The sequence below is a fragment of the Tachysurus vachellii genome, chromosome 18 (genome assembly GCF_030014155.1).
Source record: "Tachysurus vachellii isolate PV-2020 chromosome 18, HZAU_Pvac_v1, whole genome shotgun sequence".
Taxonomy (NCBI): domain Eukaryota; kingdom Metazoa; phylum Chordata; class Actinopteri; order Siluriformes; family Bagridae; genus Tachysurus; species Tachysurus vachellii.
Genome location: NC_083477.1, coordinates 15,394,014 through 15,405,402, shown reverse-complemented (window position 1 = coordinate 15,405,402; position 11,389 = coordinate 15,394,014). Strand labels below are relative to the sequence as shown.

Below are 11,389 nucleotides of genomic sequence, written 5' to 3'. Positions count from 1 at the left end.
TTTGTGTATCATATTTAATAAACCAATACAATTTAAATGTTTACATTAACATGTATAGTCACACCATTGTAGCAGTGTTACATGCAGTAGGCTATAAGGTAAGTAGTGATTGTTCATTTGAAGTTTACTCAAGTGGAAGAATGTAACTAATAAACTTACACCTACTAGCACTATGCATTATATTGTGAAAAAGTAGATTATCTTAATATCAAAACCTTAAATTTTCTCTGGACTTAATGATAAAAACATGTCTGACCTTTGGAACGAACCAAAAAACTAGAAATCGCATTCATGACGATTTATGGTGATTTTATTTCTTTGCCTACATTGACGCTAATGCATTAAAAGGAGGGGGTCCCCCGTACCAAGATGGCGGCTCAGTTGACGCATTCGCTCCAATGTACTGCCCTATACAAGGCGACATCTAGTGTATATATCTATGGCTAAATACTAGACCTAATCTCACTGATTCATTTACACTCATTGCGTTTTTTTTTTTTAAACCTCTAGGTTATTTCCATCTTTGACACCTGCAGTATCTTACACATTTAATGCGACAAGCTCTTGCATATGCTAGTACTGCTAGTGGTATTAATGACCCTCACCCTACCTTCCTGTAATTTTAGTTTCCCCCACACTTCTTGTCCATAATCTTGACGTTAGCCAATCACCGGTACTATTTTAAGCGGTACGTTTCACTGTTGCTATCCTATTGGTTTATCCGTGGACTGACGGCAAAAAATATTTGTAGCAACCAATTACGTTTTACATTTTAAATCCGTTTCAAAATATAGCAAATAGGCTTGCTAGGATTTCACAAAAGGTGGGGTTAATCTTTTAAAAGTAGGTTGTGCTAAGCAAGGTTGAATTTCGTAACTCTTGTCGCTGTTATCTGGTTAAGTTTTATTTCTCCTAGAAGTTTTCTGCCTCCATTATTCGTTACAGGAACATATGGTTTTTTTCTATGTTAATCCGGAGGTGGTTAAAAAAAGAAATCTGAACAACCGAGCTCCCGAATTCCCATGTTTTACTGCTTGTTGGCTAGTCAGTTTTACCGCTCCGTTCACTGATATCTTGTGGAGCCTCGCCGGCTAACCACTTTTTCTGCGGACTCCGCTTCAAACACACCCAGCAGGAATGAACCACAAAAGTAAGAAACGAATCAAAGAAGCAAAACGGAGTGCTAGGCCTGAACTAAAGGATTCACTTGACTGGACAAAACATAACTACTTCGAGACTTTTGATCTTTCGCACCGGACAGTGAAGGTAACCGAATGCTAGCTAGAGACGAGGCGCAACGCAGATAACGTTAACTGGCTAAGCTGCGTTTTAAATTAGCTTGAGCTGCGAACACTTTTTTTTTTTTACCCCCATGCTAACCTGTTGCATGTGTGCACAATATTGGCCAGAAATCCTGACCAGTTTTCGGTACAGCGTTAAATATCCACTTACACTGTATTATTACTCGAACAGAGTTTTCTTCAAGTTCCCGTTTATCGTGAGCAGCAGTGTGGATAATCCACGCTAGGTACTGCACGTAGACGATGGTGGTGTCTGTGCAGCGCCTCTATAACGTTTAGGCAGAGTTGGAAATTAACGTGTAAAACAGCAATCATCGAATTGGGAAAAAACTGCAGTATAATTTCTATTCTGACTTGATTAACTCGCTTTGGTTAGAATGTTCTTAAAGCGCCTACTTAAATTGCAGTTGTTTGATAAAATCTTTTTATGAGGATCATCACCGGCATTGAATTAGCAAGTTAGACTGCATGCAAGGTGAACAGAGATTTTGCCCCAGGTTAGAAGAATATTGCTGCCAGTTATCCATTATGATTAAGGTCCATTAAGATCTTGTTCGATCATCTCAAAAGGTATTGGAATGGCAAGGCCAGTTAATTTATTTCATACACATTGAAGATATTTGGTTTTGAGATCAGAAGATATGAGGTGATCCGTATTTTGGTTCATCATCTTGGTACATGATGATCTTTGAAATTAGATTGGATGCATTTGTATGTAAATTGCAGACAGAATGTTTATGGTGCCACAATCATGAGTAACATAAATGGTGAGCATGTTTTAGAAGCAGTAATGCAATCTCCAGCCATGACACTACCTCAGCTATGCCTGACAGATGAACTCGTGTGTTTTGGCTTATGAGCATGTTCTTTCGGTCAGTTTGTTAAATCTTGGTTCCAGATGTTTAATGGCTCATCTGTGTGTTTATTTGCAAATCCAGTCTGGTCTTCTGATACTTACTACTTCGTTTTCATTGAACAGTGGGTTGTTCATCCCTGCCCAGTAGAGGTTGTTGGTGAGATCACTATTATTTTGTTATTTTTGTTTTTTTCTTCAAAGCTCCGCAAAAGCTCTTGTTCTCCTTGGCTGAAATTTTCTAATTGTTAGTAAATCAGTGTTTGTTTCTTTTTCACAACATGTGTACATGCAAAGTATATTGGTTATGCTCAATGCATTTGCAAATTTCCAGTCACATGCACAACTGATATGTAGCTGTCTTTCCCAGGACAATGTGGAGAGGGTGGATGCACTGCACCTGAGCCCAGACGAGTTCATTCAGCGCTTCGAGAAGCCCTATAAGCCTGTAGTCCTTCTTAATTGCCAGGAGTTGTGGCCTGGCAGAGAGAAATGGACCTTGGAACGCCTGAAGCGCAAGTACCGTAACCAGAAATTCAAGTGTGGGGAGGACAATGATGGCTACTCTGTGAAGATGAAGATGAAGTATTATGTTGAATATATGGAGTCCACTCGTGATGACAGTCCGCTCTATATTTTTGACAGCAGTTTCGGTGAGCACGCCAAACGCCGCAAACTGCTTGAAGACTATCAGGTGCCCCTCTTCTTCAGAGATGATCTTTTTCAATTTGCTGGAGAGAAGCGCAGACCACCTTACAGGTAACACAAATTTATTTATTCCCTCCCCATGTTTGAACTGGTGATTTTGTCAAAAAATGTGTATCTTTTTGTTGTTTGCTTCCTAGTGCCCCAGCACATATTCCATGCAATATATCTCATAGTAAGTTTGGCTTATAAGTCTAAATAATTAACAAATAAATGTAAAGAATTGTTGTAAAATTGTGAAGTTGTAAATAATCAATATCCCTCAAGTCTACAAACAACTAGTTTGAGAGAGAGAATTAGAGTGCATTATTATTACTTTAAAACTTTCAGGTACAACATAACTTTTCAACATCCTTGTTCTTTCCCTTAGGTGGTTTGTGATGGGCCCTGCACGCTCTGGTACAGGCATTCACATTGACCCACTGGGCACGAGTGCATGGAATGCCCTGGTGCAGGGTCATAAGCGCTGGTGCCTTTTCCCCACACACACACCACGTGAGCTTATCAAGGTAACCCGAGAAGTGGGTGGCAACCAGCAGGATGAGGCCATCACCTGGTTCCGTGTGATTTACCCACGCACACAGCTACCTTCCTGGCCTGCTGAATTCAGGCCACTGGAGATTCTGCAGCGTCCTGGAGAAACTGTGTTTGTTCCTGGTTAGCTAATTATTCTACCTGAAAAGGTTTTTACATGCACTATGTTTACAGTGCAGTCATGAAATATTTAAAGTATTTTGCAACTTAACAGTTTCTTACCAGCTCAGAGACAGGTTATATAAGAAAAATTTAAAGTATTATTATTTTTGGTTTCAAGATGCATGCCATTGTCCATTTTATGTACTAGGATGCTGCATTGCTTTGCAGTTTACATTTCAGTGCATCTAAAAGACAAGTGATCCAATAGTTTGTCTGTATTGACTGAGGTGTTGATACTGCAGAAGAGGCATAAGAATCCTTAATGCAGTGCTCTTTTGATTCAATGAATTAGCGACGTGGAGCAGAATCCCTGGCTCACTTTTTCTGTTTGCAAACATACAACATATCAGGACAATACAGCATTGTTACTTGTCATGGGTCAAGAGTTGCAATGTCCTCAACTATTAAGCATTCTAGCTTAAGCTGTTGATTTGCAGGAAATATACAAGGGAGGAGCTGCATTTGCTGTGTTTCACGATTCCACATCAGTTACCATGCCTTTAGAGCAGGTGTATCCAGTCTTTTCCACAAATTGCCAGTGTGGGTGCAGGTTTTCATTCCAACCAAGCAGAAGCCACACTCGATTCCATCGGTTTATCAGTCGATCTTGGCTTTCAATAGCTTCTCTTTGGTTGTGATAACAAAAAACCCACACCAGCTCTTTACAGATTCGATTATACTTGAGATTAATGCAAATCCATTAGCTGTACATGTTTGCTAGTGATTAACTAAATGTCCCCTAGGTGGCTGGTGGCATGTTGTCCTCAACTTGGAGACTAGTATTGCAGTCACTCAGAACTTTGCAAGTACTACAAACTTTCCCATTGTTTGGCACAAGACTGTTCGTGGGCGGCCTAAACTCTCCAGGAAGTGGTACAGGTGTGAATAAATTCAAATGTTTATTTCAGTAGCCTAAATAGAATAGATTAACTTATAAATGAAAACTGAGTAAAGTGTAATCTTTTCCAGAATTCTAAAACAGGAGCGTCCAGATATAGCTGCTCTGGCAGACAAAGTGGACCTGCAGGAGTCCACAGGGATTGCTTCAGACAGTTCTAGTGACTCGTCATCCTCCTCTTCTTCCAGTTCCTCCGATTCTGATTCAGAGGTATGTTGGGCTTTACTTTGCCAAAATCATACTCCATTAAATCTTTTGTCTAAAGATGAAAAGCCTGGGTGATGGTTTGAGTTTATTGGAATCTGTCAGAGATTCTACTCCATTTAAATGACTAATGCATTATACAAATGTTACTCATGGGTTTTTAATTATTTTACTCAGTTACTTATGTTTACAGAAAAATGAGTAATACATAATGCTGTTTCTTCTGGGTCTAAATTTGGTCAAAAGTGGCACCTAGAGATGAGCCGGGTACTCTGCTGAAATGAGTATCCAGTACGGATAAAGCACTTCGGCCGAGTACGAGTATTATACAAGTAATACGAGTCAATATCTGTGCTCGGATTGAATGAAAATCATCATTGGGTAGCTGATTGTGTCAGCGTCCTGTGATAGGCTAGTCACAGCGCCCCCCCCCTACACACATACAGATGTATTGTGTTGCTGTGTCTCACTCTGCTCACTCACCGTCACACACAGAACAGCTCTCTCTCTCACTCAGTCACTCGGGTTCGCGGGTCTTTTCCGTTAACGTTTAGGGTTTCTTCAGCTTTTTACTTCGGGTTGTAACGTTAATAATACATACTTACTAACCAGTAGAGTTCTGGTAAACGTGGGTTCGTTCAGACGTGGTGCTTGCTTGGTAGAATGCGACTCGCATTGCGTCTCTGCCTGTCTGAGATTTTTTTTCTTTTTTAAACCTTCAGCTGTCTCTAACCAGGAACCAGACACTGAGTGTCTGACACGTTTTTGATGTATTTCATAAAAAGAAAGGTAGTAAGCTAGAGTTATAAATATTAATTACCAGTTAAAGCCCCACCCATTTCAAGACAAGCTACTTCCGGGTTAGGCCCCACCCACTGCGAGTACAGATACAGATACGGATAATTCATATGGTTAACAGATACAGATACAGATAATGCTGTACTTGCTCATCCCTAGTGGCACCTAAACAAATTATATCTTTGCTGTATTATGTATTTGCATTATCAAAATAATGTAGAAAGTTTTGAAAGAGGCTTGCAAAATGATCAGAATCACCATTATTGCCAAGTATTGTGGTTTATTATGTACATGGTATTTGTCTTAGTGTACTGGTGTATAGTAATGTGAAGGGAGCATAATTTATTCCATATGAACCTATGAGAATAAACATAAATTTAATTGTGCAGGATATACAATAGTAGATCAGTCACCATGCTAAATTGCAAATGCAACATGCAGTGGAGATAAAGCTTTAATTGTTCATTAGTGGTCAAATGCAAATGCTCTCAGGTTTTTGTAGGGAAGTGCCTTGGAAGTGTGCACGCCATGAAGATGTGGCAAATTGTATCCAATCACCTTCTCGGCAAACTTGAATGACACTCTTCCTGTTAGTGGCAGCAGCATACCAAGTGGTGATGGAGGAGGTGAGCATGGACTTAATAATGGAGGTGTTTTGACACAGGATGATGGGTCCAAGTGGGGCTGGGGTTCTTTCTTAAAGTCTGCAACCATTTCTACAGCTTTCACCGCATTAAGCTTAAGTTTGTTTCACTCCTGTAGGCAGACTTATTCCCCTCAGAGATGAGCCTAATAAGGGTGTTGTCATATGTAAACTTCAATTGTTGAAGCTGTTGGTATAAAGAGGAAGAGTACAGCAGAAGGAACACAGCTCTGTGGTGAACCAGTATTGATGGTCAGGAAGTCAGACATGTTTTACCGGTCTCAAATTACTTCACAAAAACTTTCTTCAAATTACTATTAATGAAGAAGCCAAGGGCTCGATGACCAGGTTATACTGAGGCCGGAAGCATGGCCTGCATGTCACTAAAAGATGATATCTGAGGGATTCACGTTAAAAGATCCCGTTACATCCAGTGGTGCCTTTTAGCCAGTCATTCTGCTCCATCGTTTCTGACATTCATTTGCAGGTTCCAGAGTGTTGCCTCATATCTGTAGCCTGCAATGACAGGGTTGAAAATGTGCCATAATTTTTCAATCTCTTTATGGCTTAATATGGCTTTATTAAGCCATAGTAAATGGTCAGGCCCAGGAATTTGTGTTCCTTCAGGCTAGTTATCAGACTCCTGTTTGTGCTCGTCTTCTGCATGTACGTGTGTTGCAGATACTTCTGAAAAAATAACTGGGACAGCTAGAGAGAAGTGTGTTGCTATCAGGCTATAGCCAAGGAGTGTGGGCAGGAGAAAAGTGGAGATCATCCTTCTTAATGTGCCACCGGTCCTGTTCAGGTTGTGTTGTAGGCAGAGGTGCAGCTGCTCCACTAATGGTTCAGAAAGGTGCTACTTTGGGCAGAGCAGTTGGAGCTGTCAGTTCTGCTCCACATAGGTGTTGGGTAATGAGCACTGTGAGAAGGTTCAGGGACACCTTCTCTGCAACAATATATGATCAATTATGTAGAGTACAATAAATTCCAGGTACTGCAGTATTCCTTGTGTGGAAGCAAATTCGTATGCTACCTAAAAAAAAGGCATTTCTGCATTACATGCTAAAACTGACACAATCCACTGTGTCTTCCTCTGAAAGACTCAAGCTCTTCCCCAGATTCACTATTAAATAACTTCCAAAACCTTTGACAATTTTTAGCTTTTTGTGGAAAACAAGAGGGACTAAAACATGTCTTGGGCTACAAGTTAATTGGCTTTTACCTGCTGAATGACAGCACAGCATTTCATCAGATACCAATACTTGGGTGCATGAAAGTGGGTGTGGAGTTTGTGCATTGTATTAGCTCTGTCTCTGAATGGTCTATCTTAGCAAGTAAGGTCTTGTTTAAAAGGTAAACATTGTGTCAAAGGCCAACCTATTAAAATTGATGCTGTTTGTTCATCATAGAAAAGGTACGTTGCACTATTTTACAAATTTTTAAAAGGGTTGAATACCAAAACATGCATTTTGATGATCTGTGATTAAATGTAGGAAATTACAAATAATGCTTTTTAAGTCAATAATTGATTGACTTTATTCACCTGGAAATGGGTATGGCTTTATAAAACTGGCAAGACTTATTTGTAAATTGTAATTTGAGTCTGATATTGGGTCAGTCATTGGGTTTAAATGTAATGTGCTAAATTCTGTACCAGGGTTATTTGTGGAGAGTTTTAAATTGTTTGCTGCAGCATGCTCAAAAACCTCCTGTTGCCCTGGTCAACAGTGGCAATCATGACTCTTCACACACCGAAAGCCAATAGTGTTTGACACATCTATTATTTGTTTCTTTAACAATGATTTCCATTCTGCTCATGGAATGTTAACGTCTACCTTACCGTGAATTGTGCGTGATTATTCTTTCTTTCTCTCTACAGGCTGAATCAGGCTCTGAAGGTGATGCCATGATCCACCGCAGGAAAAAGCGAAGAACCTGCGTCATGATGGAAAATGGTGACAGCACAAGCCAAGATGACTGTGTGAGCAAAGAGCGTAGCTCATCACGATGACCTTCTCCTTCAACTCCACCAGAGGGGCAGCTCCCTCACTTTTTATCACTCTAGACTGCTGCCCAAATACATCATGAATGACTAAATTGGGGCAAGAAGAAAGTAATGTCTGTGGTATTTGTTTGATGGTGAATATGAAATACTGCGATAAGGTTTATGGTTTTTGCAAGCATAATGGCAAGCTGTACAGTGCATTCTTTTTCTTTCCCTATTTATGGACTTTTATAATGGGATGAGTGTTGGTAGTGATGTGTACATCTGGCACATTATATTTCACTTAATTTGGTGGGGAAAGCGCAGTTATGTGAAATTTAGCCTTCATTGGTTGCCCCAACCCCATCAACTGATTTTACACTTGTCTTATACTGTTATGCCAAGCTTCAGGCTTGCAGACCTTGATGCAGTTAAAGCTAAATTATCTACATGAAAATAATTGTTTAAAGACATTGTTTAATGTCCGCCTATATGGCTGCATTATTGCAGGGGTTTTATGAATGCAGAATTCATGTTTGATTTTATATTTAATGCATTTCTGAAGACTTTTAAATAGAGTAATAGTATGTTATTTTATCTACTGCATCTTGTAGTGTATATGCATACAGTTACAGTGCATTTCTCTGTAGAGAGAAATCTCCTGCTTAATGGAAGTCTGTCTTTAATTTATCTCAATAAATGTTTGTAATGCATACAAACCTCTGGAAAGCATATTTGACCTGATTTGAGATTTTGATGTTCCACTGTCGGACAAATTCAAAAACTGAAATTTGAAGTTTGAAATTTGAAAACTGAAGTAAACAGTTTTCTTAGTAAAGGAAAACCTTTCAGTGATAATTGCATGCATGCTACAGATGCAGTAGATGCAAATGAGGAGAATAAATACTGCAAAATTCAGTTCTTTTGCAAACACTCTGCGAAGGAAAAGAAGTGCCATTTAACTCAAGTTCTAAACATGTTAATGCTCTACATGACATTTAACCAGCAATTCTACACCAGGAATACCTATTTATTTGATAGACTTCATCCATTCTGACACAGGCAGTACACAAACCAGAACCCGTTGGAGGAGTTCAGTGAAGCATGCACAGTATGGGTGAATATGCCGAGTTTAAAATGAGGGCTGTGCATGGGTGCTTGAATATATGGATAACCATATGAGATGCCAGTATTTGAATATGAATTTGCTATTCAGATATTTATATCTATATGTGCATCAATGAGGGTGGAAAAATTAAAAGCTGCATCTGGTGATATTTTTGTACAGAGTGTGGTGTTATGGTGCTGATATTTTGAATAACATGTAGTACAACTCCATTAAAAATTTGACTACAATAGACAGCCCTGGTACCTTGGTTTGCTCACTACCCAATTTTATACTGGATGAAGCACATTGTGGTTATCTGTGGTGGTGTACATTAAACTAGCCTTCAAGTAAATAGACACACCTTTCTGCCTCGGTCCTGAGTTCAGCATGTTATGTCAAATCAACATGTCTGTACAAAGTATCAACAGTAAACAAATTAGCCCTTTTTTGCTTTTAAATATATGCTGTATTTTTATTATTTGCATTTGATCACTAAATACAGACATACAGTATTAGGTTGTTAGATCAAGGTTGTAAATTAAAAATAACATTTCAATGTTTTTTGGACAATGTAACACCTGCATGCTTGGCTTCTCAAAGGTAAGGAACCTCAAAACCACCTGCCAGTCACTGAAATTGTAAAGAAATTGACTAATATCTCATTCATATCAGATATGTATATATATATATATATATATATATATATAATATGCATGCATCAATGCATATATATATATATATATATATATATATATATATATATATATACACACACAAGTTCTATATATATATATATGTATATATAATAAAACAGTACATAACATTAAAACCAGTGACATGAATAACACTGATTAGCGGAGGATGGGGCGTGGGGGGTGGGATGACATTTACATTAAAGCATTTGGCAGATGCCCTTATTCAGAGTGACATACAAAAGTGCTTTTAAGTCTCCTATCATTGAATACATTAACTCTGGTTCACTAGGTTACAGACTTAAAACACCATGAGCCTAAAACACTTCAAAGTTTTTTCTTTTTTCTTTGATATATAAATACACATACAACAAACAAAGAAGAAAGTGCTAGTTCAAGTATTTTATAATGAAGTATTTCTTCAACACTCGTTTGAATATAGCCAGTGATTCAGCTGTCCAAAGTTGCAAGCTGTGACTGAAGGGGAGATCAGATCGTTATGAAGGGATATTGCAAGACTGTTATGCCCCGTCTAGGGGTGAAGGCACAACATGAAAGGGAACGGGAAAACAGAGGTAACTGAAAGAACAATATTTTAATGAGAAGAACAATGGTACAAGTCGGGGTATGTCTTCAGGAGCCGACAAGGCCAAAATAACAAACAAAACAGCTAATTATTGTACCCTTTAACTTCCCTACTTAGCAAACAAAAGAAAAAGAAAATAAAATCACTTCCCTAACACCCTGAACAAAAACACAATTAATAAAAGGTACAAACAAAAATGGCATCACTCTCCCTACCTCCCCAATAATACTATATACAACTATTTACAGGTTAGCTAATAAGTTCAAACAAGGGCATTCCAGAATCAAAGTAAAAAAACAGGCAGGAGTCAGTATTAACAGGAATGCTAAACACACAAATACAACAAACATCTCTCACAATACTGGCTAGCAGCAAACACGCAACTAAACACAGGAAGAGGTGGTGGAGGCTTTTAAAGGCCACAGGGAGTCAGCTGACCAGGCAGGCCATGGCACCAGGTAAACCTCAGGAACCTGGTGCCATGGGTGCCATACCTGGTGCCATATCATCTCAGGATGATATGTCTGCCAGAGAGAACCGAACAGAAGCTGTGGTATTATTTATTTATTTATTTATTTATTTATTTATTTATTTATTTATTTGGGGGGGGGGGGGGGGAACGACACACACCAAGTACTTGAGCCCTGTGGGAAACCAGAGAGACTGCATGGAGCAGATGTCATTCTCCTACATGTTATCTGATAATGACATGCTGGAAGCAAGAAAGTGACATAGAGTGACAAGTTATGAGGGCCAGGCAACAGTTTCAGAGCATCTTGAAAATAGCAGTCCTCTCCTTTTCCTCCCTCAGATACCATGGCTATTGCTATGATCTCAGCATGCCTTATATACAAATACATTTAATTGAATTGAATGTCTGGTTGACATATCATCATGAATTCAAATTCAATTTATTTGTAT

The 11,389-nt window shown here is 38.9% G+C and overlaps 1 protein-coding gene across 1 annotated transcript; it reads left to right on the top strand.

The window, feature by feature from the left end:
- The first annotated feature begins 839 nt into the window (after positions 1-839).
- Positions 840-9,546, top strand: jmjd6 (jumonji domain containing 6, arginine demethylase and lysine hydroxylase). The gene is made up of 6 exons (XM_060892422.1): positions 840-1,266; positions 2,525-2,913; positions 3,230-3,516; positions 4,299-4,434; positions 4,525-4,663; positions 7,978-9,546. The coding sequence occupies exons 1-6, from the start codon at positions 1,138-1,140 to the stop codon at positions 8,107-8,109; spliced, it is 1,212 nt and encodes a 403-aa protein (XP_060748405.1). The 5' UTR covers positions 840-1,137; the 3' UTR covers positions 8,110-9,546.
- Positions 9,547-11,389: the final 1,843 nt, after the last annotated feature.